The sequence below is a fragment of the Salvelinus namaycush genome, chromosome 5, assembly GCF_016432855.1.
Source record: "Salvelinus namaycush isolate Seneca chromosome 5, SaNama_1.0, whole genome shotgun sequence".
Taxonomy (NCBI): domain Eukaryota; kingdom Metazoa; phylum Chordata; class Actinopteri; order Salmoniformes; family Salmonidae; genus Salvelinus; species Salvelinus namaycush.
The window spans coordinates 49,859,740-49,886,129 of record NC_052311.1 but is presented as its reverse complement, the minus strand read 5'-3'; the positions used below and the strand labels follow the sequence as shown (position 1 = coordinate 49,886,129).

The window sequence follows — 26,390 nt, the reverse complement described above, 5'->3', positions numbered from 1 at the left end:
CCGGAGTCGCCTCTTCACTGTTGACGTTGAGACTGGTGTTTTGCGGGTACCTTTATTGCTTCTTTAATCAGCACAACAGTTTTCAGCTGTGCTAACATAACTGCAAAAGGGTTTTCTAATGATCAATTAGCCTTTTAAAATGACAAACTTGGATTAGCTAACACAACGTGCCATTGGGACACAGGAGTGATGGTTGCTGATAAGGGGCCTCTGTTTGCCTATGTAGATATTCCATAAAAAATCTGCTGTTTCCAGCTACAATAGTCATTTACAACATGAACAATGTCTACACTCAATTTTATGTTATTTTAATGGACAGAAAATGTGCTTTTCTTTCAAAAACAAGGACATTTCTAAGTGAACCCAAACTTTTGAACGGTAGTGCATGTGTAGTCCGACATCATGAGGAGGGTGATGTGTAGAGGTATGAATGATATCTGACTTTATAACCCTTTTTCTCGTACACACCTTACAGACTCATATCTCTTCACTGTCAGGCGCCAAGGCCTTTTTCGCTGTCAGGCGCCAAGGCCTTTTTCACTGTCAGGCACCAAGGCCTTTTTCACTGTCAGGCGCCAAGGCCTTTTTCACTGTCAGGCGCCAAGGCCTTTTTCTAACTTTCATCCAATGACTTGGATGAGCATCATGATCATGGCATCATGTGTGAAGTGATTCAAGGGGTAGTATAACAATAGGATTGTGGGGTCCAGGGCACCACAGGGTGACTCACAGAGACCTTCAGACTTTAGGGAACTTCCTGTTGTAATGTCACCACCATATTGTAGTAGCAGAGCGGATTTTACTACGGGGTATGGCAGGAAAAGCAAAGGAAGGGGTAGTTCTGAACAAGCAAGCTACTGATGATGATTCATGCTGCAACACCAGAAAAATCAACATTCCTGTGAATAAAAGAACTGGTCATGATTATCAGGATGTCTAGAAGTCATAACACAAATTGTGTAATTGTGAAAATCTCAAATTATGTAGTAATTTATTGTTTCGTAATTCAAGACCTGTATGTCAGGATGTTACAGTATTTATTGAGGATAATTATGGTAAATATTAATCTACAGCTGAGGATTCGGTTATGAATGGGGTTGTACCATTAGTGAATTGTTCTTTTATACCAACTAAACTATACTAAACAGCTTGTCTCCAGCATGGAGGTTCATCCACTATGAAAGCTGAGAAACAATGACACCTCATCTACACGCATGTGGTCTCTAGAATAATACCACTTGATTCTATGGTAATTACATATGGTCTCTAAAATAATATCACTTGATTCTATGGTAATTACATGTTCAGAATCCTGAACTGTTACTGCAGCCTTCTAAGCGATGGTCTCACGATAATGCCAAAGGTGTGGTCTTTCTACCGTGTTCTTCAAGCCTGTGTTTTCTGCTTATGGTTTGTGGAAAGGCTTTCTTTTTTACAAGAAGCCCAAGTGTCTCTGCACACATTATTATCCCCAGTACATTACGGCGCGTATAATTACTGCTCTGTATGGTCATGTCCCTCCAAAACCTCAGCCAGGGCCTCCATTTTAGGTTTTCCACCATTTCATATAGTTAAGCTTGCATATAAAATACTATTAATACCCTGAACAGTGCTTTTTAATCTGAGGTGAGTGTTTTGGGGTGTACTGAACATGTACATATGCATGTGTTTTTATTCTGGCTAGAGTACTCTGGAGTGTTTGTGTTTGTGAGGACCCCTACACTTTCTCTGACCGACGAAACCACAGTCACTCTGCCTGTGGTTATGGTCTGGAGTGTGCCGGCCCTAGAGGTAGTTTACACTGTGTGGCTAGCTGGTTGCAGACGAGAACACACAAGCCCTCACTGTGGAGCAATGCCGCAGGGATGGACTCAACTTGGAGAGAGAGGCCTCAACTTGGCCAAACGCCCAACACAACAAGAGAGAATATGTTCCCAGAGTGTCAGTACAACACGTTTCAATTGGCCAGGCATTGATAACAACCTTATCTATAAGATGACGCCGAAGAGGATGGCTGACGTTTTACATGGACATCAGAACAGAGATTACTCACCACAAACTGGAAGAAGCTTTTTCCTTTAATGAGTCCGATGAGAAGGATATACTGCTTTCCCAGGAGGAACAGGCCCAAATCCCCGTCATTTGCGTGAAGAAAAGACGGAGGAAAAGAGGGCGCAGGCTGGGCTGCCTTCGGAGAATCCTTAGGCGAGCGAGTAAACTCCCACTGCCAACCGTTCTACTTGCTAACATGCAATCATTGGAAAATAAAATTGATGACCTATGATTACGATTATCCTACCAACGACATTAAAAACGGTAATATCTTATGTTTCACAGAGTCGTAGCTGAACGACGTCACGGATAATATAGAGCTGGCGGGATTTTCCATGCACCGGCAGAACAGAGAAGAAGCTACGTCTGGTAAGACGAGGAGTGGGGGTGTGTGTCTTTTTGTCAATAACAGCTGGTGCGCAATGTCTAATATTAAAGAAGTCTCGAGGTATTGCTCGCCTGAGTACCTTATGATAAGCTGTAGACCATACTATCTACCAAGAGAGTTCTCATCTATATTATTCGTAGCCATCTATTTACCACCACAGACCGATGCTGGCACTAAGACCGCACTCAACCAACTCTATAAGGCCATAAGCAAACAAGAAAACGCTCATCCAGAAGTGGCGCTCCTAGTGGCCGGGAATTTAATGCAGGCAAACTTAAATCAGTTTTACAAAATTTTGTGCAACCAGAGGAATAAAAACTCTAGACCACCTTTACTCCACACACAGAGATGAATACGAAGCTCTCTCGTTTGGCAAATCTGACCGTAATTCTATCCTCCTGATTCCTACTTACAAGCAAAAACTTAAGCAGGAAGTACCAGTGACTCGGTCAATACGGAAGTGGTCAGATAACGCAGATGCTACGCTACAGGACTGTTTTTCTAGCACAGACTGGAATATGTTCCGGGATTCATCCAATGGCATTGAGGAGTATACCACCTCAGTCATCGGCTTCATCAAAAAGTGCATCGAGGACGTCGTCCCCACAGTGACCGTACGTACATATCCCAACTAGAAGCCATGGATTACAGGCAACATCTGCATCGAGCTAAAGGCTAGAGCTGCCACTTTCAAGGAGCAGGACACTAATCCAGCCGCTTTTAAGAAATCCCGCTATGCCCTCAGACGAACCATCAAACAAGCAAAGCGTCAATACAGGATTAAGATTGAATCCTACTACACCGGCTCTGACGCTCGTCAGATGTGGCAGGGCTTGAAAACTACTACGGACTACAAAGGGAATCCCAGACGTGAGCTGCCCAGTGATACGAGCCTACCAGACGAGCTAAATGCCTTATATGCTCGCTTCGAGGCAAGCAACACTGAAGCGTGCATGAGAGCACCAGCTGTTCTGTGTGATAACACTCTCGGTAGCCAATGTGAGCAAGACCTTTAAGCAGGTCAACATTCACAAAGCCGTGGGGCGAGATGGATTACCAGGATGTGTACTCAAAGCATGCGCGGACCAACTGGCAAGTGTCTTCACTGACATTTTCAACCTCTCCCTGACCAAGTCTGTAATACCTACATGTTTCAAGCAGAGCGGCAAAGTCCCTGTGCCCAAGGAAGCGAAGGTAACCTGCCTAAATGATTAGCGCCCCGTAGCACTCACGTCGGTAACCATGAGGTGCTTTGAAAGGCTGGTCATGGCTCACATCAACAGCATCCTCCCAGATACCCTAGACCCACTCCAATTCGCATACCACCCAAACAGATCCACAGATGACGCAATCTCAATCTTACGCCACACTGCCCTTTCCCACCTGGACAAAAGGAACACCTATGTGAGAATGCTGTTCATTGACTACAGCTCAGCGTTCAACACCATAGTGCCCTCAAAGCTCATCACTAAGCTAAGGACCCTGGTACTAAACACCTCCCTCTGCAACTGGATCCTGAACTTCCTGACAGGGTGGTGCGTACGCCCCAGTACATCACTGGGGCCAAGCTTCCTGCCATCCAGGACCTATATAATAGGCGGTGTCAGAGGAAAGCCCATAAAATTGTCAAAGACTCCAGTCACCCAAGTCATAGACTGTTTTCTCTGCTACCGCATGGCAAGCGGTACCGGAGCGCCAAGTCTAGCACATCCATTTGTTTTGTACACTGCTACTATCTGGGTTGCCCCCAGATAGCATATGTTAGCAATATGTGTGCCCTGCATGCCCGTTCGGTAACGGGTCCAATAATATGGTGCGTGTCCCTCCTTTCCCCTAGATAGCATATGATAGCAAAATGTGTAGAATTGCTGGAAATTAGCTTTAAAGCTGCAAAATGTTCTCTCAGCCTTATGACAGAATTTGTAGAATCGCACATTTTTCTCTCTGCACCATGGCTTATTTCCCCTGGAGGTCGGTGGCCCAGGGCCCCAAATGCGGTAGTCCGGCCCTGTATGTGAGGCAGAAGAAGAGAAGTGTGAGGCAATAGAGTTGACATACAGTCATAGGTTCTGTTTTATTTTTCCATAGCAACTACTCTGATTTAACAAAGCGTTAGAGAAGTGTTTTATGACTCAAACCGTAGCATAGATTGGCAGACATCATTAAGTATACAGAATGTTACTGTATTGAAGAGGCTGTTGCTGAGAAGGGTTGTGTTGAATCATATCCAAAATGTTGACCGAATCAAACAGATTTCCTGAGGTTCAATAACATTTTTAAAGAAACAGACACCCAAAAGTGATATATCAAAAGTTAAGAACAGGTCAAGTTCAATCAATTATTTTTGGTCTTTTATCTTTTGCCATAAAAGTTGAACTAGTGGCCAGTTGATAAACTTAAACCAGGGATGGGCAACTGTGATGGGGCTGGGGGCCACCATCTGAACTCATCATGAGGGGCCGCAGTGGCTCGCGGGTCTGCGTACCCACATCCATACTCACACATGCAGTCAGAGCCAGCCCTAGCCTTTTTGCGGCCCTAAGTGCCATTTTATTGGGGCCCTAAGTGACATTTTTAGCCGTAGGATGGGGAGAAATGTTTGCAGTTTTTAATATGATATCAGAGTGAGAGTGACTAATAAAATCAATGCCCCCCTCCCCCCCCGGGTCTGTAATTAGACCATGGTTACTACTGGTTTAGATAACTGGCTAGACTAATTTACCAATCAAATTTTTGGGGGATGACATGGGCTAAATGAGTGACTGTCAGTGACTGACATAACAAGAGAAAAACAGCTGATGCACGACCAAATTTCAAAATTGCACCTTGTGTATTCCACTATTCTCACTCTCAACAGTAAGCTGAGACCCCGACTGAGTTTAAAATATACATTATTTGTTTTTTTTAGGTTGCTCCGTGGGTCTACATAAACGGGCCACTAGTTGCCCATCACTGACTTAGACGCGAATGCTTTTGTCAGTTGTTCATCATTGGTCATCACAGTGTTTAGCTGGGGTTGTTTTTGTTTTCTGATGGTCCACTAAAGATTTCAAAGACTTCTGACCTCTCGTCCTTGTTGTGTAAAAGCTGGGTGTTATGTCTGGCAGTGTCATGAGAAGATCAGCCGAGGACGATACACATCATCTAGAATACTTCACTCAAGAGGTTCCCACAATACTCTGGTCCCAAAACAAGACAGAAGTTGAGTTGAAGACTCATGAAGAAAATAAGAAGTACAACATTATGATTGAGGGAATTAGACATAGGGATGACATACAGTTGACATAGGGACCATTTTATTTGTTTTTCAATAGCAACTACCCTGATTTAACGTAGAATTAGAGAGATGTTCTATGACTCAAACCCTAGCATAGACTAGCCACCATTAAGCATATGCCACTGTATTGGAGAGACTGTGTTGTGTTGAATCGCATCCAAAATGTTTACGTCTGTGCTTTTTCCAGAACATTCAGCAAAACGAAAGCATCAAACAGATCTGCTGAGATAAAATAACAATTCTGTAAAAGGAAGAAAAAAGAAGCAGACACCCAAAAGTTAAAGGTGTCTTTTTTTTTCTCAGGTCAAATGTCAAAGTTCAAGAACTCATAGTTAATTCGCATGAATCCTACAGAAGACAGCACACTCTGCAGCTCCAAGCTCACTCAGCAAAATACAGCCTTCCGAGAAGTAACTTCCCAAAAGACGAACCCCTCCTCTTTCCCTAAGTATCATCCCTTTGTCACGCAAATCCTACGACAACCATCAACAGCATATGAGCTGCCAAGACAAGACTTTCCACTCAGAATGTTCCAGTGTGTGGGGGATGAGACTTGTGGTCCGGTACCACCCTTAATGTACAAAGCCTCACTGTGAATACCCCCAAAATGTGTCATGTTCAAGAAACAATAAAAGATGTAATGGATAAATACGAGAAATTGACCAAATCAACAGTTACTCACCACATATATTTCTGATTTGCAAAAAACGTTCATGTTTCACAAAGTATGAATTTGAAAGATTGGGTGTGGGGTGGTGTGTAGTTGTTCCATCAAGTCCCCATTCTCCCAAAGGGTTGTTGATGGTGCCTACTCCCTTTGCCCCCACACCCATCCACCTAACATGTGGCATTACAGCGACTAGGGAGTGTGTGCCAGCCTAGCTGTGGTCGAAGGAGCCGAATCTCTCATGCGCGTCATGAAGAAATCCAAAGGATTATGGGATGATATATCTAGTTTGCAGTAACTGTGTTTTATTGGAGGGTATAGGGGGGAGAGGGGCTGGGGGCTAATGCTGTAGAGTCGGGACTATAGGCTGTGGTTAGAGTGACACATCAAGCTCTCCATCTTAATCACTCCTACTGGCAATGCCTGTCAGCTTGAGAGCACTTTTATGGATTTGTTATTCTTACAGTTCAAATGTAAATTGATGACACAAAGTCTAAAGCTTGAAATGGTTATATTTTTCCTAAAAAGGCTCTTGATACCACTAATCAGTGGAATTGACATTCAGAAGCGTTCAGCCAATTATATCATGTTGACACGTTTTGGTTGTTACGTTACCTAAGTGATATGCATTGAAAATCATATATGATTTAGCTCAAGCTTTTTTAATGTTCAACTATAATGTTCAACTATAATGTATAATGTTCAGCTTCTGAATGTCATTTATCATGAAAACAGTGCAGCTGGTGACATTGACCTTTGATTGGTTGTTGTTACCTTAGAAGTATCATAGAATCATATATAGGAGTTGGCTGTTGAATGGATATCAACCTCATTACAAAGTGTTGACGCTTAGCCCATCGTTTTTGCGCAGTGCAGACGTGGCGAATGCAATACTGAAGTGAATAAACTGTTTTCCTGTGTAATTTTCTCTCTTTGGCTTCAATAATTTGGAACATTTGGACATTTAGAAATGGCATTCATATTATTGATCATGTAACACTATTATAGCATTTTACAATGCCAGGAGATTCCCAGGAGTAACTTTGAGGAATTACTGTGAACTTGAGACTTCATATTGTGTAGCTTAGTTTCTTAGTCTGGCTTAGATATTGCACCCCTCTATATGAAAATCGAGTTGTTCTTGGCATCCCTCTCTCCTCCCTCCTTTCCTCCCTCTCTCTTTTCTCTTTTCTCTTTTCTCTCTCTCTCTCTCTCTCTCTCTCTCTCTCTCTCTCTCTCTCTCTCTCGCTCTCTCTCTCTCGCTCTCTCTCTCTCTCTCTCTCGCTCTCTCTCTCTCTCTTTTCTCTTTTCTCTTTTCTCTCTCTCTCTCTCTCTCTCTCTCTCTCTCTCTCTCTCTCTCTCTCTCTCTCTCTCGCTCTCTCCCGCTCTCTCTCTCTCTTTTCTCATTTTCTATTTTCTCTTTCCCACTTGACCTGTCACCAATCCACAGCCAATGTTTTTCTCTCAATTTTATTTTCCTTTGCGACGCTCTGTTCCAAAGAGTGACTAATATTTTCTACCTCAATTAACATTTCAACCCCAAAGAGAGAAAGGAGTAGAGGGGAGGGAAAAAGCCAAGCAACATTTTAAACAGTGCCATGTGCAGTGTCTAGAATTTCACCATATACTGACAGTATAAAAACAACTCTCTACTCTAAAGTACATTTGAATGACACTAAGTGGCAGTGTTTTTACAACTAATGCTGGTTTGCCTGAGGCTGATGCCATGCAGGTGTTTGTACACATGCATATACACACACTCTCATTCAAATAAGCACATACAAGAACACACACACATACATGTAATAGTGCCAGACATGCACACAAACATATACAGTTGGCATTGCTGTTATGATTTCAGTTGTCCTTGATGTCCTTTGTTTTAAATTTGTTTATAATTTTTTGCATTGTTGTTTGCTGTTTTCTTCTGTCTTTTCCTTTTTTCTCTTTAGTTCCTTCTCTTGGTTGTTGGTGCATTGGGGGGGGTTCTTGGGGGTGGGGAATGGAATTAATTGTATTTTTTATTTTTCTTCCTGGGGGGACTGTGGGAGGGATCTCAAATGGTTGAGGGACAACTATTAGGGAACTGGGGGGGGATCTTGAAGGGTTCGGGTTCACTTTTTTGGCCTGGTGGTAGATCGGTCAACGTGCCCTTGAGCAGGGCATTGACCCTGGATGCTTCTGTGTGTCGCTTTGAATGGGAATCTGTTGGATGACTGGTATGATGTAGTTGTTGAGCGGCTTCACTGCAAGTATATTGTATGTTTCGAATATTCAATAAATAAAAAATAAAATAAAAAAATTATATAAAATACATTTAAAAAAACTCTCTACTCTTATTTAAGGAGCTTGTTATCCAATAGCGACCATTAAGACCCCACCCCACTCAGGATGCTCAGTAAATGTGAATTAATCACTGTTGCATGCATATTTCATGGTTCAAATGATGGTAAAGATGAAATAAGAACAATAATAATAAAAGAGTTTCAGTAAATACGTGTGAGTAGCCTCCTGAGCTGTCATTAAATGAAAACTGTGAACGCAATCTGTGTGAAACCAAATCCAATATTTTTCCTTAGTCTCATTTCTAAGGCTTTTGCAAGACTCATGACTGAAATTTAATGGTAATAACATGCATAAGAGTGTCTCGGTTTTGCAAGATTAATGTGACACGAGTACATCTGTTTTCATTTGGGCCTTGTTTTCATTGAAGTCCCTGTGCAGTTCTGGAAAGAGCATTGTGGGGCCCTTTTAAACATTAGGACATTCTCCAGTTGGTACGATCTGCACACGCGTGGGCCACTTGTTTAGTTCTGTGGCGCTTGACATTGTGAGCCAAGACGAGTCCAATGAATTTGCGAATACACTCAGATACTATAAATAGTCTCTCTGTACTCGTTTCAATGTATGGGACTCATTTTGTGCATGGAACGTTTTAAGAACATGAAAAACAAATGAGCTGTCGATGAAAGTATTAGAAAGTGTGTGTGTGTGTATGTGTGTGTGTGTGTGTGTGTGTGTGTGTGTGTGTGTGTGTGTGTGTGTGTGTGTGTGTGTGTGTGTGTGTGTGTGTGTGTGTGTGTGTGTGTGTGTGTGTGTGTGTGTGTGTGTGTGCGTGTGTTGTACTGTGTATTCCTAGCCTCTTTTTTTTTATTGGGCCACATGAAAGTCCAATTGAGATGGTCTGCTTTGCTCATTGAATCTAACCCAAAAGCCTTTCGAGTGCAGGCTGCTGCATTAGAGGTCCAGAACCACCTCTGTACCATTCAAGGTACATAGAGATGTACCTCTGGTCCAGATTACACCCCGGACCTAATACATATGTAGAGCCAAATCTGGTGCCCATCTGCACTTGTAACATAATAAATATATTTTGCCATCTGTGTATGTTTTTATCTTACGTTGATTACATGAAGCAACACAGAAGAAGAATCTTTATTTTTATAAAAGATGATGGAAAAAAGATGATGAGGATAAAGCTAATGAACTGTAAGTTGAATTTTATAAGTGTACTCTCAGCAGCAAAGGCTTGGGCAGGAATCAATAATCAACCCACATGTATGGGTGGAGTTGCAAATAAAAGACTACTTTTGGGGGGGAGGACCTGAACCATTTTACCTCTCTGAGCAGGGGTCTGCTACCTACTTAGCAGTTATGTCTACCGACCTACCGTTCAATTTAAAGGTAACCCAAACATGTCATGTGAACTGCGCTGACTTTCCTTTCAGTCAGAGCTGTCTCTCTTCACGTCTGCACTCATTAAACCTACATTCTCTTTCTCGGCTCTTAAGCATTCCCATGCGGTTTCAATACTTTGTCTAATGAAGCTCAATTAAAAAGAAAAAAGGTAATGAAAAATATTTACTCCAGTCCAATGAAGTGGCTGCTAAAGTCGATTGCTCCTCTTAATAAAAACCATATGCCTGTTCTTATAAAATTCTGTTTTTGTGGTGCAGCTTTTTAAGGTGTTAGAGTGTGTGCCAGAATGTGTATTATCTCCTGACACAGAGGACAGGAGGGTTGTGAGGGGTGATATATCAAAAGCAGCAGATCAGTGAATGTACTTGATTTATGTTACAGGGAGAATTGTGCCAAATCAACTCATATCTACAGCTGTAGGTTTCGTGTGACTGCTGTGGTGTGGCTGTTTGTTTGTTACTCTGATTAGGAAAATGCTTGGGCTGAAGCCCCTAAAAGGGATCCTAGCATGGCATTGTTGAAGAACCACACCCTTACATTGTGGGGGGAGAAAGAGACCTTGTGAAGGGCTAGACCTAGACTTATTTAAGTGGCTTGTTATTCCTCTCTTTGCTTGACTGAACAACAATACTAAATATCTCCTTTGGAATAATCATAGAAGTAGTTGAATACCCCAAGCTCTTTATTTCATGCTCGTTGGTGACATGAGAAGCTATAGTACACTATCTCTGTCAGAGGGAATAAAAAGCCTTGACCAATTTTATGTCAACATGAGTCCATCCTCCAAAGACCGTCCCTTTCCCAAGATGAGGGGACTGGCCCTTCAGTCGACCCATGCTATAGTGTTCCTGAACTTCCCAAAATGTCCATGGGAGTTTTTGGGGAAAAAGACCACTTTCTCTGTGCCGGCCTCCCTACCGCTCCCTGAGAGCCTTCTCCGGTCCCCATCACTAGGCGTTCCCCTGGGTCTGCGTTGTGATTGGATCCAGATGGTGTGAGTGTGGAAGGGGACATGGCAGAAGAGTGTGGAGTCTTCTCTCCAGCTCTGATTGATAATAGCTAGGATGGCATTCCTCCCCCCAATCCATTTCTGTCTCGCTCGCTCGCTCGCTCGCTCACTTGCTCTTTCTCGCTCTCTCACAGATTCAGTGGTGGAAAAAGTATCAAATTGTCATACTTGAGTAAAAGTAAAGATTCCTTCACAGAAAATGTCTCTAGAAAAAGTGAAAGTCACCCAGGTAAATACTACTTGAGTAAAAGTCTAAATGTATTTGGTTTTAAATATGCTTAAGTATCGAAAGTAAATGTAATTGCTTAAATATACTATCATTTCAAATTCTTTATATTAAGCAAACCAGACGGCACAATGTTTTTTTATTTCATTTTTACGGATAGCCAGGGGCACAATCCAACACTCAGACATCATTTACAAACTAAGCATTTGTGTTTACTGAGTCCGCCAGATCAGAGGCAGTAGGGATGACCAGGGATCTTGATTAGTGTGTGAATTGGACAATTTTCCTGTCCTTCTAAGCATTCAAAATGTAAGTCCTTTTGGGTGTCAGGGAAAATGTATGGAGTAAAAAGTACATAATTGTCTTTAGGAACGTAGTGAAGTAAAAGTAAAAGTTGTCAAAAATATAAATAGTGTAGTACAGATACCTGAAAAAATGACTTAAGTTGTACCCTAAAGTATTTTTACTTAAGTACTCTATACCGCTGCTCAGATTCCCTGTTCTTAGTTGCCATATGGGGAGAGTAGGGAGCACGACAGGGAGGGTTTGGGTAAACGGTTCAATGCTGGCCCGCTGCTTTACCTCTGCTTAGTGTTTAATGAACTCTTTTACAAGGGGTAATAGTTACCATGCTTTATAGGTGCTGAAAATATCATTAGATTCCCCTTGGAGTGAAACTACGGGAAGGTTTCAGATAAATGTTCATATTCTTTACATTGTGAAGTGTTTGATATCTTTGTAATTCAGATGGCGGGCTAAAAGCAGTGCCAAACAAAAAACGGACAAGTATCAGTTTATCAAAGCCAGTATGATTTGATTTGCTGTTTAATGAGAAAATAAAAAATATAGGTATTTGATTATCCCCTTTCCTGCTAATAACCTGATCCTTAATAACTAACCCTTTCCTCAAATGTTGATCCTCATGCTTTCGATCTGTAGCCTGTTATCACTGCTATTGCCCCCATAGATAGGCATTATAAATATCCTCCATAACCCATTTCCTCCCTTTCTCTCCTCAGGACCATGCAGTCACTGCAGACCTGTACCGTCCTGCTGGTTCTGAGCATTCTGATTGGCCTGTCCTGGTCTCTGAACCCCAGGGACCCCAACGTGTGTAGCCTATGGGAGAGGTAAGTCAGAGTAGCTCATCTCATTTCATTGTACCAGAATAGAAGGGAGCACATTTTTTGTTTACACTGTTTAGTGTGTGAGAAAGAAATAGAAGTAGCAGCAGGTTTCATTGTAGCTAACTTGTTGTTCATTGTTGCACTTATCATTGAATATGTAGCACAAAATATGAACTTCAGGTTGTCTCAACTCCAGACCATGATGGGTCCGTTCTGTCAAAGTATTATTATGTCTGAGTACATTTTGTCCTTTCATGCAGCTTCACAACCTCAGTGAAGGAGTCGTACGCCCACCCTTATGACCAGGTGACAGAGGAACCTTGCTCTGAGCCACGCACCTCCTACAGATGCACCCGTCACAGGTAACACAGTCTGCCAACTCACTTCATGTTTACTTCCTGGTTGTGTCCATGAGGTCAGAGGGTAACGGGAAGTATTCTCTATTTGACTTTGTGTTGGCCAGGATCACCTATAAGACAGCATACAGACAGGCGGTGAAGATGGACTACCGCCGGAGGTACCAGTGTTGCCCTGGCTACTACGAGAGCAGAGACAAATGTGTCCGTAAGTTTAACGCCATGGCTTTTCTTTCTTAGCATATCAAAACAAACTTAGAAGATTCACTTGGTTTCATCAGTAGCATTTCAATTAATTACATTTCTACATATTTTGCCATCGATTTCTAGAATTCATCCAGTTTTGTGCTTGGTTGCTGAGTTGGTTACATTCTGCAGAGTTGACATGCATGGCTTACATAATCTATATTTCTTTATACTGTTCTTTATACTCACTCTCCACCAACCTTCTAGTCTACTTAAGAGTGTGTTTGTGTGTGCTTTTCATCACTAGCCCGCTGTACTAAGGAGTGTGTCCATGGGAGATGTGTTGCTCCAGACCGCTGCCAGTGTGAGGGAGGCTGGCGTGGCGACGACTGCTCCAGTGGTGCGTTACATCAACACACACGCACACACGCACACACGCACACACACACACACACACACACACACACACACACACACACACACACACACACACACACACACACACACACACACACACACACACTGCAGGAAATGACATATGACCATTACTCAAAAACTGATCCTCACACACAACACTCAATCACACATAGGGCTTTCCAATGGAAACAGCAAGGGACCAAATAAACAGTGATGCGTCATTGAAGTAAGTCACAGCCCAGAAAACAGTTTATTAGACCAGGAGGACACTATGTCCCATTCCCTTCCTTTCACCTGCCATTTTATGCTACATCAAGTATATAACATCCCCAAAGCTTATACTGCATGCTTAGACCCAGGGCCCGGGATGTAAATCAATATTTTCCGTATTCTGTAAGTATACACTTTTGGAATTCTATGCTAAAAAATGTATGGTTTGCATATTCATTAAAAAAGCTTTATCACAGCACAGGATTAATGTTTTACATTTTATTTATCCAAGAAACATTTTATTAACCCAGAAACTTCTAGTTAATCAATGCCAGTGTTCTTCTGAACTCAACCAGGTCACAAGTACAGTGCTGAATGGAGGGCTTAACTTAAGCTGGTGGTGTATGATGCCTTCAGAGGGGCTGATGGGAAGGGGAAATGGAAAATGTTACCCCTCTCCCACTTTGTCTCTCTCTCCTTCTCTCTCTGGGCAAACGAGTGCTGGCCTCGGCCCCATACTGCTGAGTCCTATAATAAAGCCCACTGGCAAAATGAGAGCTGACACTTCCTGGAATAGATTCTTGTGTGTTGAGCTAGCTGTGGGAAATGAGAGAGAAAGGCTAAGGTTTAGCACTGGGAGCTGAGAGAAAAACGGAGGAAGAGGGAGAGAGAGATACCAAGAGAGAGGGGGAGAAGGGGGGGGGGCAGAGGCAGCCAGAGAGAGCGCGAGAGAGAGAAGTGGACAAAGAGAAGGGGAGAGGAAGAAAGAGAGAGAAATAAATAAATAAATGTAGTTTAATAAGATATTGTTTTGGGAAGAGCGATTGTGATGGAATAATTCATATTTGGTGAGGTTAGGGGGTTTGGATACAGAAAAGAAGACTGGTTGAGTTTTGATACTTAAGAATAGAGTGATATACTCTAGAAGGGTGTGTGAGAAAGAAGGGTATGGGGAAAAGAAGGACTGGATGTGGTTCAGTTAGATATGTGGGAGATAATGCTGTGGTTGGATGCAGACGTGACCTCCACCACCACTTGGACAATACACTTCGGGAAAGAAGATAAGTGTCCCACCTTATCTTAATGCATTCCATTTACAGTACAATGGAGACTTGCCATTTTTAAAGAGCACATCAATCGAAAAATGTCACTTTTGAACCCTGATCAGATGTAAACAAACATATCGACAATTTCTGTGAGAACAGGTCTGGGTTCTGTTATAAGTTGGGTAAGTGCAGAGGCTTGGGCACATCCAGCTGGTCCTAGCACAGCTCTTCAAAGCCTAGGTGTCCAATCCATCATGTTTCACTCACCCACACTCATGGCTGACCTTGTCAGGCCTGGACTATGATAGCAGATAGTAGAAGGCCTAGTACCCTGCAGGTCCTAAATCTCCATTGGCGTCCTGGAGAACGCCTGTGTAAACATTATTGCTGCTCCAGCTGAGCTTCCCATAACTCAATGTGACACACACTCTAACTGCAGCCTCTCAGCGTCTCTCGCATGCCCACACAGGGAATGAGTAAACGTTTGATTCATTTAAACAAAGAAAAGAGAAAAAGGTCTTGTTCTGCGTTAGAGTAATAAACATTTCTCTGCTATGTGGTAGTTTACGCTCCAAACCCTAGTTTGGCCATACTGTCCCCTCCATTTCATTGTCAAAGAAGTTCTGCTTGAAACTGTGACACAGTACATACTGTATGTGACTGAAGGAAAGAGAGGTGGGTGGAAGATCTCATGATTAACTACATAGAAAAGATACCGTTCCTGTAGAAAATGTGTGTGCTTGCTTCAGCTGTCTCAAAGTATTTTTCTCATAGTAGAAAAAGTAGTAGTAGTTTCTACTGCAGTAGTAGTTGTGAATGAAGCAAGCACACTAGAATCCATTTAGAACCCTATGATTTGTTTGTGATCATTCCCCAATAACCTCAGTGAGACAAGTATTTAATCTATCATTGAATGGTCGTCATCATGATAGTTAGTGAGATCATCACTTGTGTGCAAAGCATCAGTTACATCACCTGTATTGGATATCTTTTTTCCCCCATTGAATAGGGTTTGTACCCCGGTCAGTCTGCATTATTGATGAGACATTGGAGGAGTCAGTGTGTGTCCATGTGGGATCCTGGTTCTCGTGGAATCAGAAATGATCCCCCCTGACGCTCCTTAACTCTGATTGAAATCCAAACCCTGTGCGAATCACCGGTTTGCGATAACAGCCGGAGCCATCCCGAAAGGCCGCTGTCAAATTCTCAATTTTAACCTCATCCATCTTGTTGGCTCCATGCAAATCGCCCTTTCAATCATGAATCACAAGTCTGTAACATAAGATTCTGGAGCTATTAGGGCTAAAGTTGGACATAGACTATGTCTCTGTTTGTTGGAAATTCATGACTATACATGGATAGATACATTGTCCCTGGGGGAGTGATCTTTACCATTGTCTTCTACTCAGGTTCCTGTGCTGTTGTTGTTGGGATGAAACATGACAGTCCCAGTGGTCCAAATGGAATTTAATTGGATTTGTTTTTGTTAATGTGCATTGCAATGACATCACATATAGCATACAGTGTAACACCATACAACTACATCAGGTTAAGTTAATATAAAGAAAACCTTTTCAGAGATTTTTCAGGAAAACGTTGTACACTGGCCCACTAGTCCACTGGTTTATGCATACATTTAAATTATTACATATATTTTGTTGTATGGGGTTTCTTTTTTTATGTGTCTGTCATCGTCTGTGTCTTCCAGCCTGCGATGACAAACACTGGGGTCCAGGTTGTGGTCAGCTGTGTAAGTGTGAGAACGGTGGCCTGTGCAATCCTGTGACCGGTACCTGCCAGTGTCCTCCAGGCTACATTGGGCGCCGCTGCGAGGACCCCTGCCCACCAGGCACCTTTGGCAAGGGCTGTCTTCAGAAGTGCCAGTGTGGAACTGGGGGTTCCTGCGATAAAGTGACCGGAGAGTGCCTGTGTCGAGAACATTTCACTGGGACATTGTGAGTTGTAGAACTAACGCTCTCTCAAATAGGCCTACAGCAGTATGTATTAATATAAAATAAATAGAATGTTAAGGTTGGAAAGACAAAATGCAGAGGCAGTAGACTAATTGTTATACCATATCCCATGGCCTTATTTCATCCTACCAATGCAGGAAAAGAGCCCCTCTTGAAACACTAGGTTAGAGCATGAGTCATTAGTTACAACCTGTGTTTTAGATGCCCCTGAGGATGAGTAGAGAACCACTAGGAATTAGTGGAAACTATTTATATGAGGCAGCTGCCAATGTCAGAAATCAGCACAGCACTCTAAAGGGCCAACCACAAAAAAATGTGTTGATCCATGACCCAGGAAACAAAACTGCAAAATGTCAGCAACTAGGTAGATAATCTTGTGAATATGAACACTGTGTGGTTAAAAACTTGTAAAAGTTGCATATTAATTTGTTATTTTTAATCAAAGTTACGTCTTTAGCATCAAAATCATAGCGCATCTTGGATAATATCCCTAGCAACGTTCCGACGTTGCTATGTTTCACCTTGGTTACTTTCGTTGCACACTGGTGCACAGAACTATTTGTGCGTTTGGTGTTCTTCTATGAATAAACTCAAGCAACACGTTACCGGTCCTTCACTGATCCAGATGAACCCGTATAAGATGTTTTGTCAGCTGTATTTAGCTTACAAGGGCCATCAATGCTTTTGCCTTCTAGCCAAACTAAAGACAGCACATTTGCCAGCTAACACAGCTCTCAAAACATTCAAGGTCCCGACAGCTACATAATGCGCTTTTCTGAAATCTGATAAAAAATGTATTTAGCACCTTTCAACAGCTTCTTATCTCGTATTATTCCGGGATTTCTCCGGTCCGGTACACAAGTTGCTTTCTGCAAGCATGGACAACGGAAAGTGTGTAACAAATGTAACCAAGGTGTAACATGCCAACCTCATTGCTAGAAGAAATTACCCAAAATGCTATGATTTTGAAATTGTATCTTTGATTTATAATATTTAAGCAACGTGCAACTTTTACAAGTTTTGAACCACACAGTCCTCATACTCATAAAATGATCTACGTAATGACGTTGAAACTTTGCAGTTTTGTTTCCTGGGTCACGGAATGCCTTTTCTGAAGCCTTTTTTTTGGTGGCAGTCCCTTTGACTATAAGCACTAGTAGAAGTGTTTGTACCGCTATTGATGAATTCTACTGTGTACGGTTGAGTATTTGTTGCAAGTGCAGTCATTTTATTTGTCCTTCAACAATGTTCTCTGTATGTTTATGCACTGAATCGCAAAGAGATTCTACTAAATTGAAAAAGATAGGAACTCGTTAACTTGTACCCTACATTTCCATCTCTACACAATCTGAGTTGAGCTGCCACTCATAGTTCTTTCCTCCATGTTCCTCAGCTGTGAGAAGGCATGCCCAAGGAGTCGATGCCCGCTGCGATGCCCGTGCCAGAATGGGGGCATCTGCCAGGGGAAGGGGATCTGTGCATGCCCCCCTGGGTGGACGGTATGTTTCCTGATCCCTACATTGACAAACAGCATCAGTGGGGTCAACATGGAAATCTTTGTCTTTTCAGGTTATCAATCAGATCCCTCTTTTAATGTCATCATACCATGTACACTTGCTCTCTTTTTCTCTTTCTCTCCTCTCTTTTTCTCTCTTTCTCTGTCTTTCTCTCTCTTCCTCAGGGTGAGGTGTGTACAGAGCGCTGTGCAGAAGGCAGGTTTGGTCCTAACTGTGTCCACGAGTGTGTGTGTCACAACCGGGGCCACTGCGACCCTGAGACAGGCCATTGCCAGTGTGCTGAAGGCTTCACTGGGAACAGGTGTGTGTTTTTATCTAACTCGCTGCAGTAGAGACAGATACATGTGCCGTATACTCAACCTGCGCCCATGGTTGGGTAGAAGTTGTTTATATCATACAGTTCATGTGTCTTTCATACAGGATATTAAATAGGATACAAATAGAATAGTTTCTGATTCAGTTCAAGCCAGAGATATGTTATTCCACTTTGGTTTCGGAGCTTGTCCTGATTTGTATGTACAGTGGGGCAAAAAAGTATTTAGTCAGCCACCAATTGTGCAAGTTCTCCCACTTAAAAAGATGAGAGAGGCCTGTAGGTACACTTCAACTATGACAGACAAAATGAGAAAAAAAAATCCAGAAAATCACATTGTAGGATTTTTAATGAATTTATTTGCAAATTATGGTGGAAAATAAGTATTTGGTCAATAACAAAAGTTTATCTCAATACTTTGTTATATACCCTTTGTTGGCAATGACAGAGGTCAAACGTTTTCTGTAAGTTTTCACAAGGTTTTCACACACTGTTGCTGGTATTTTGGCCCATTCCTCCATGCAGATCTCCTCTAGAGCAGTGATGTTTTGGGGCTGTTGCTGGGCAACACGGACTTTCAACTCCCTCCAAAGATTTTCTATGGGGTTGAGATCTGGAGACTGGCTAGGCCACTCCAGGACCTTGAAATGCTTCTTACGAAGCCACTCCTTCGTTGCCCGGGCGGTGTGTTTGGGATCATTGTCATGCTGAAAGACCCAGCCATGTTTCATCTTCAATGCCCTTGCTGATGGAAGGAGGTTTTCACTCAAAATCTCACGATACATGGCCCCATTCATTCTTTCCTTTACACGGATCAGTCGTCCTGGTCCCTTTGCAGAAAAACAGCCCCAAAGCATGATGTTTCCACCCCCATGCTTCACAGTAGGTATGGTGTTCTTTGGATGCAACTCAGCATTCTTTGTCCTCCAAACACGACGAGTTGAGTTTTTACCAAAAAGTTATATTTTGGTTTCATCTGACCATATGACATTCTCCCAATCTTCTTCTGGATCATCCAAATGCTCTCTAGCAAACTTCAGACGGGCCTGGACATGTACTGGCTTAAGCAGGGGGACACGTCTGGCACTGCAGGATTTGAGTCCCTGGCGGCATAGTGTGTTACTGATGGTAGGCTTTGTTACTTTGGTCCCAGCTCTCTGCAGGTCATTCACTAGGTCCCCCCGTGTGGTTCTGGGATTTTTGCTCAACGTTCTTGTGATCATTTTGACCCCACGGGGTGAGATCTTGCGTGGAGCCCCAGATCGAGGGAGATTATCAGTGGTCTTGTATGTCTTCCATTTCCTAATAATTGCTCCCACAGTTGATTTCTTCAAACCAAGCTGCTTACCTATTGCAGATTCAGTCTTCCCAGCCTGGTGCAGGTCTACAATTTTGTTTCTGGTGTCCTTTGACAGCTCTTTGGTCTTGGCCATAGTGGAGTTTGGAGTGTGACTGTTTGAGGTTGTGGACAGGTGTCTTTTATACTGATAACAAGTTCAAACAGGTGCCATTAATACAAGTAACGAGTGGAGGACAGAGGAGCCTCTTAAAGAAGAAGTTACAGGTCTGTGAGAGCCAGAAATCTTGCTTGTTTGTAGGTGACCAAATACTTATTTTCCACCATAATTTGCAAATAAATTCATTAAAAATCCTACAATGTGATATTCTGGATTTTTTTTTCTCATTTTGTCTGTCATAGTTGAAGTGTACCTATGATGAAAATTACAGGCCTCTCTCATCTTTTTAAGTGGGAGAACTTGCACAATTGGTGGCTGACTAAATACTTTTTTGCCCCACTGTATGTGTTGTATCTCCACAGGTGCAGTGAGGAGTGTCAGGTGGGTAGTTACGGGCGGGACTGTAAGGGTGTGTGTGACTGTGCCAACGGGTCTCGCTGCTATAACATAGACGGAGGCTGTCTGTGTGAACCTGGCTTCAGTGGACCCCAGTGCAGAGAGAGGATGTGTAGACACGGCACCTACGGCCTTCAATGTGAACGCACCTGCCTCTGCCACGACACACACACACTCAGGTATGGATCAAGAAAGGGTACACACACACTGCCACACATAACAATTCACACACACACACACACACACACACACACACACACACACACACACACACACACACATAATAGTTTTTACATGATTTTGTTGTTTATAATTCTTAGATTTGTTAAATTCTGTATTAATTGTGCTCACCCATGTGACCATGTTTTCCTCTGTCCATTGGCTAGCTGTCACCCACTGAAAGGCGAGTGCACGTGCCAGCCAGGCTGGGCGGGGCTTTACTGCAACGAGACCTGCGCCCGTGGTTACTACAGCCATGGTTGCCTGGAGCCCTGCCTGTGTGTCAACGGAGGGGTGTGTGACAGTGTGAGCGGGCGCTGCCACTGTGCCCCTGGGTACACGGTGAGCGATTAGGACAGGCAACACTGAATGGGGCACAGGATGGCACTGACAATAACTAAAGTAACATTTATTTGGGTTATTTTATTGAGATAATAAACATACATGCATAAATGTATATTCATATTGCATATATTCTGCTTTTCTGTTGTTGTGAGCTGTTATAACCTGCTTATGCCTGTTGCGTAGGGTGTTCACTGTGAGAGTCCCTGTAAGAGTGGTACCTATGGGAAGAACTGTTCTCTGGAGTGCTCCTGCTCCAACTCAGTGTACTGCTCTCCCATTGATGGGACCTGCTTCTGCAAAGAGGGTGAGTCACTGATAAGAGACAGTCTGACTGAGAGAGAATAGTCATAACATCTCTACTCCGATGGGACAAACAAACACACAGACATACTCAACAGTGTGAGTATGTCTGTGGCTACCTTATTGTATGAACCAGTCAGTTAGGGCGCGATTCCATCTGTGTCGCTGAAGCGTTACAGATTGGGCGATCTAAATTTAAACAGGATTTCCTTTTGAGCCGACATATGCAGCGTTTACCGTGAATGCAGTCACCGCTAACGTGGGAACATTGCCTTTAAAGTTCAATCACGCTGTAACGCTGAGCTACCGCGATACCGCTGGAATCTAGCCATAGGTATCAGAAGCAGACCTGTGTTTTGTTCCAAAACGGCTGCTCCTCTTTACAGAAAGACGCTGAGACAAACATACAGGCTGACAGACACAGACATGTATGATTCCTTTACAAAATGTCCCTCTCTGTCTCTCTCCAGGCTGGAGAGGGCGGTACTGCTCCATACACTGTTCTAAGGGCACCTGGGGCCCGGGTTGCAACGCCACGTGCCAGTGCGCCAATGGGGCTTTGTGTAACTCAGCAGACGGATCCTGCACTTGCTCTCCAGGCTGGCAGGGGCCCCTGTGCGACCAACCATGCCCCGTAAGTGCCAGTATAATACTGTAGCTATAACGTTTGTTAAAAGGTAACATAATCTTAATATAACATAGGCCTGATGTGATTTTTTTCATTGCATAGATTAGTAATGTTACTCATACTATAATCACTGTCTTTATCTCTTTACTGTAGCTCATTCTGTGCATCCATAAGCCTATATTCTGGACTACCCCTTATCTTCAGTCCTCCTTTTCCTCAATGAGGATAATCTGCCAACTATGATGTATTTACAGTGTATCTTGCCAAAGTACAGTTTGCTTGACTCTGACTGTGCTGGCCAAATGGTTCAGGGATTCCCTTGACGATGCTTTCGTGGTTGGCATGTGTTTGCTGTACAGATGGGCACGTTCGGGCCAGGCTGCCTGAAGAGGTGTGACTGCCTAAACGCAGACGGCTGCCAGGGTGCCAGCGGGCAGTGCCAGTGTCTGCCAGGGTGGACTGGTAAGCACCGACGCCCCCGTTGAGTTTGTGGGATAGATCTGGAAATTAGTCAGTCCAATGTGATCTACAGGTTTTAACCTCTCTCTCTGTGTCTCTCTGTCTCTCTCTCTGTCTGTCTTGTGTGTGCTTTTCTCTCCTAGGTGCCCGCTGTGCCCAGACATGCCCAGAGGGTACATGGGGACGTCACTGTAACCAGAGCTGCTTCTGTCAGAACAGCGCCACCTGTCTGCCACACAGCGGTGCCTGTGTTTGTCTCCCCGGTTACTGGGGACCCACCTGTCAACATAGTGAGTACAGAAAATGCTTGATATTGATGCCTGTATAAATAAGTACAAAATTTCACTCTATCACCATCAATCTCATTCGTATGCTAAATTATGTGTCAAGTTTCTAAATTGTTATGAATCACCATAATCTCTTTCTCTCAGTGTGCAGTGCAGGTGTGTATGGTGACCAGTGCAGTATAACATGCCCGTCCTGTGCCCACTCCTCCTGCCACCATGTCACAGGCCAGTGTGTGTGTACCCCCGGGTACACTGGAGCCCTTTGTGAACAAGGTCAGCACTAAACCATCTCACCTATAGTCAAACTAGCATATATATAGAAGACCCGCAGCATCTTGGCATACTTTAGTGCTTTACATGTTCATTCTTTTAAGTGTGTATTATATTTAACCTTGACGTGTGTTTTGGTGTAATTCCTAGCCTGTCCAGTGGGTCTCTATGGTAAGCAATGTACTGGAGTGTGTAGATGTGCCCACAACTCATCGTGCCACCATCAGGATGGGTCCTGCCTCTGCCCCCCAGGATGGACAGGCCCTGACTGTACTCTACGTAAGTCTGGCTCAATGGATTTTTTACTGTATCACAACATATGCCCAACTTGACCTTTGCTGATTAAAATCAATTACTTCTTTTTTTAAAGAGTTCAAATTCACGAGTCATACTTTGAATCTCTGCCTGTGTCTCTAGAATGCCACCATGGGATGTTTGGCCTTAACTGTGCCCAATTCTGCTCCTGCCCACCCAACTTCTACTGCGACCCACAGACAGGGGAGTGTGTGTGTGAATCAGGACCAGGGACCGACTGCAAAAAAGGTATGGTCTCCCCTTTACCCAATGAACAGTTACTAACCATACATCAGTTTACAAGCTAGTAATGACATACTGTTGCCCATAGCTACCAGACTATAATAGTTGTCTATTGAGTTGTCTATTGAATCTGCTACAATCCAGTTAAATAAGATGGTAATGAAACTTTGGTTATTATCTACCTAAGGCTATTCAGCATTAAGCATTGTTACAGTGATGACTGGAGGGCCTGTGACGGTGATGACCCTTGTTCTCTGTGCTCCACAGAACGCTTTGTGAGTATAATGGTGCCCGTGTCCCCGGGGGAGAGGGACTCGTGGGGGGCCATCGCAGGCATCGTGCTGCTGGTCATGCTGGTGGTGCTGCTGCTGGCCCTGCTACTGCTCTACCGCCGCCGGCAGAAAGACAAGCAAGCCAACACACCAACAGTCTCCTTCTCCACCTCACGCACCGTCAACTCCGAATACGCAATACCAGGTACTGTATTGATACAGCGTTGGTTTAAAAGATTACGTTAAAAAACAAATGTTTGCGAATAGTTTGACCACATAATGTATCCATACTGTAGCGCTGGCTAGGTTACAGTTTCGGTTAGGATTCATACACAGTAAGGTATTTTATATACAGTGCTTGTTATTGATGTCATGTCCCTTCTTGCTCCTCAGATGTTCCTCACAGCTACCACCACTACTACAACCCCAGCTATCACACATTGACTGGGAGCAGACCCCCTCTACCACACGTCCCCAACAACCAGGACCGCGCCATCAAGGCAAGTGTCATTACCATCACCTCCGTCTCGAGTCAACTCTGTTACACCCCTGTGTCCTTTATACAGGATATGCTCGTTTGAGAGGAGCTGTATGATTTCTGATTGGTTAATATTGGTGTCTTTCAAACAGAACACCAATAACCAGCTCTTCTGTGACGTGAAGAACATGGAGAGGGAGAGAGGCCTGTTCGGGGTGGAGAGCAATGCCACTTTGCCTGCAGACTGGAAACACCATGAGGCTCGCAAAGAACCAGGTCTGTCTTTTTTACTGCCTGTTTCAAACTGCCCGTTCTTCGCCAACTTTCATCCTCCATTTCATCACCTGGTGTTGATTTAATACCAAGACAGGATATTTGTCTTTTATGAGTTTGCTATAAATAAAATAGATTATGCAAAATGTTTTTTAATGTTTACAGGAGCTTTCAGCATTGACCGCAGTTATAGCTACAGTGCCAGCCTTGGGAAATATTACAACAAAGGTAGTTTTCCATGCTTCCTATATCCCTTTTCTCTTTCATTTCCAGCAACTCCAAGTTAACATGAAATATGCTTGCTTTTCTCTAGAACTACACTAGGCAACATTTCCATCAATCCATTTTCACACATGCCTTCCTTTTGTGGCATATTTAACATAAAACATGCCTGAACTGTTGACCCATCACCAGATGACAAACTACATGTGACCTGGCTGACCCAGAGCCAGTCAGCTCCTCTGTTAACTTTTACACTCTGCCCCTTGTTAGTGACAGAACTAAAGGACACTGGGGTGGCAGCTAGCAGCAGTTCTCTGAACAGTGAGAACCCCTACGCCACCATTAAAGACCTGCCCGGCCTACCCTTCGGCCCTCCTGAGAGCAGCTACATGGAGATGAGGACGGCTATGCCCCATGAGAGGTCCTACACCGAGATCAGCCCTCCACCATTCAGCACAGCAACATTACGCAGAGGTGGGTTACTATACTGTTGTTCAGGACCCTTCAAGACCCTTCCAATTTATATCAGTAGTATACACGGAATATCTGGCTATGCTAGCATGTAAAACAACAAAACAGACAATTCTCTATCACTATGTAAAATGTTTAGGTTTCACATAGCATACTCAGAAAACAAATGAATAAATGTTAGACTGTGCAAATAGACAAATGAGATGGATGGGTTTCCGTAACACATGGTTGAATGGGCAGTACTGTTTTCATGGAAATGAAAGGAGGTCATGTGAGGAAAGGGAGAGGGGAGGAAACCACAGGAATGGATTGGAGTCTCAGTATGAGGGCTGGAGAAAGGGTTGACCATAGCAATAACCTCATTCCTAGGCCAGGAGAATCATACTGTATATTTTATAGTATAAAGACAATCAGAAATATAAACTCCAGTAGACGGATGACAATTACACTTATAATGTTTATTTCAAATTTTTCAGAGCGCAGTTCCCTTGGGCAGGTCCCGGAGCAGGAGCCCCATAATCACTATGACCTACCTGTGAACAGCCACATCCCAGGACACTATGACCTGCCACCTGTCCGACGCCCACCCTCTCCCGTACGCAGGAGACTGCCCCAATGACACCAGCCCTACTCTGAACATCACAACGCAAAAGAACTACTTTAAACTTTACTGCCATTCAAAAACATTGGTAGGAAGTTGTCTTGGGGTTATTCAAGGCTACAAAACAGTCAGTTGCAGCATTGACAGTCAGGGCAACCTGACAAAGACAGCAGATTATGCCAATGCTTCGGTCAGTGGGTTTACATAGTAACACTGCCCCCTGGTGGATTAAGGTGGCATTTTATCCACCGTTACACTCTTGTGATCCAGACTCAAGGGCCAAGGCATGTGGGGATAGGCTTTGAGAATGCCAGTATCGCAGTTTGAGGACATACATGCATGCATTCGAGTTTGACCAAACTTGGGATTCCTTCAAATGTTATTTTCATATTGCGGATAAAGGGACTTGGCTTTTGGAGCACATGATTTGGCATACAAGCCTTTTGACCAGAATTACATAAACCGGGACGGCAATTGAAAGGCATTTTTATATCTCCATGATGTCAGTAGTTTAGTATGATGTCCTCTCAAGCCCCTTTTCCCCTCCCCTATAGACAATAGAATGTCAGCTTCCAATTAGGGGAAATCCAGAGCACATTTGTACAGCTAGCTCCTCAGAATGTTTTTCAATGTAATCATGCAATATGTTGTATATAATGTACATTAAATGGCTTAACATTGTATGCACATGTTCAGAAGTATTTTGTGCTCA

General features: G+C 43.3%; 1 protein-coding gene across 2 annotated transcripts in view; it reads left to right on the top strand.

Moving 5' to 3' along the window:
* Positions 1-26,383, top strand: part of LOC120048408 (platelet endothelial aggregation receptor 1-like) — a 36,964-nt gene extending 10,581 nt beyond the window's left edge. The window contains exons 1-23 of one of the 2 annotated variants that reach the window (XM_038994362.1): positions 2,382-2,421; positions 12,338-12,448; positions 12,706-12,807; positions 12,909-13,009; positions 13,295-13,387; positions 16,369-16,615; positions 18,027-18,132; positions 18,315-18,451; positions 20,283-20,495; positions 20,703-20,877; positions 21,064-21,184; positions 21,651-21,814; positions 22,168-22,270; positions 22,411-22,557; positions 22,699-22,827; positions 22,975-23,103; positions 23,242-23,367; positions 23,629-23,838; positions 24,027-24,133; positions 24,264-24,387; positions 24,550-24,612; positions 24,877-25,080; positions 25,554-26,383. In XM_038994362.1, the coding sequence (XP_038850290.1) occupies positions 12,342-12,448; positions 12,706-12,807; positions 12,909-13,009; positions 13,295-13,387; positions 16,369-16,615; positions 18,027-18,132; positions 18,315-18,451; positions 20,283-20,495; positions 20,703-20,877; positions 21,064-21,184; positions 21,651-21,814; positions 22,168-22,270; positions 22,411-22,557; positions 22,699-22,827; positions 22,975-23,103; positions 23,242-23,367; positions 23,629-23,838; positions 24,027-24,133; positions 24,264-24,387; positions 24,550-24,612; positions 24,877-25,080; positions 25,554-25,696 (3,051 nt within the window). In that variant the 5' untranslated portion in view covers positions 2,382-2,421; positions 12,338-12,341 and the 3' untranslated portion in view covers positions 25,697-26,383. Of the gene's footprint in view, positions 1-2,381; positions 2,422-12,337; positions 12,449-12,705; positions 12,808-12,908; positions 13,010-13,294; positions 13,388-16,368; positions 16,616-18,026; positions 18,133-18,314; positions 18,452-20,282; positions 20,496-20,702; positions 20,878-21,063; positions 21,185-21,650; positions 21,815-22,167; positions 22,271-22,410; positions 22,558-22,698; positions 22,828-22,974; positions 23,104-23,241; positions 23,368-23,628; positions 23,839-24,026; positions 24,134-24,263; positions 24,388-24,549; positions 24,613-24,876; positions 25,081-25,553 lie in introns of those variants that run through there. The other variant, XM_038994361.1, reaches the window with a different exon arrangement.
* Positions 26,384-26,390: the final 7 nt, after the last annotated feature.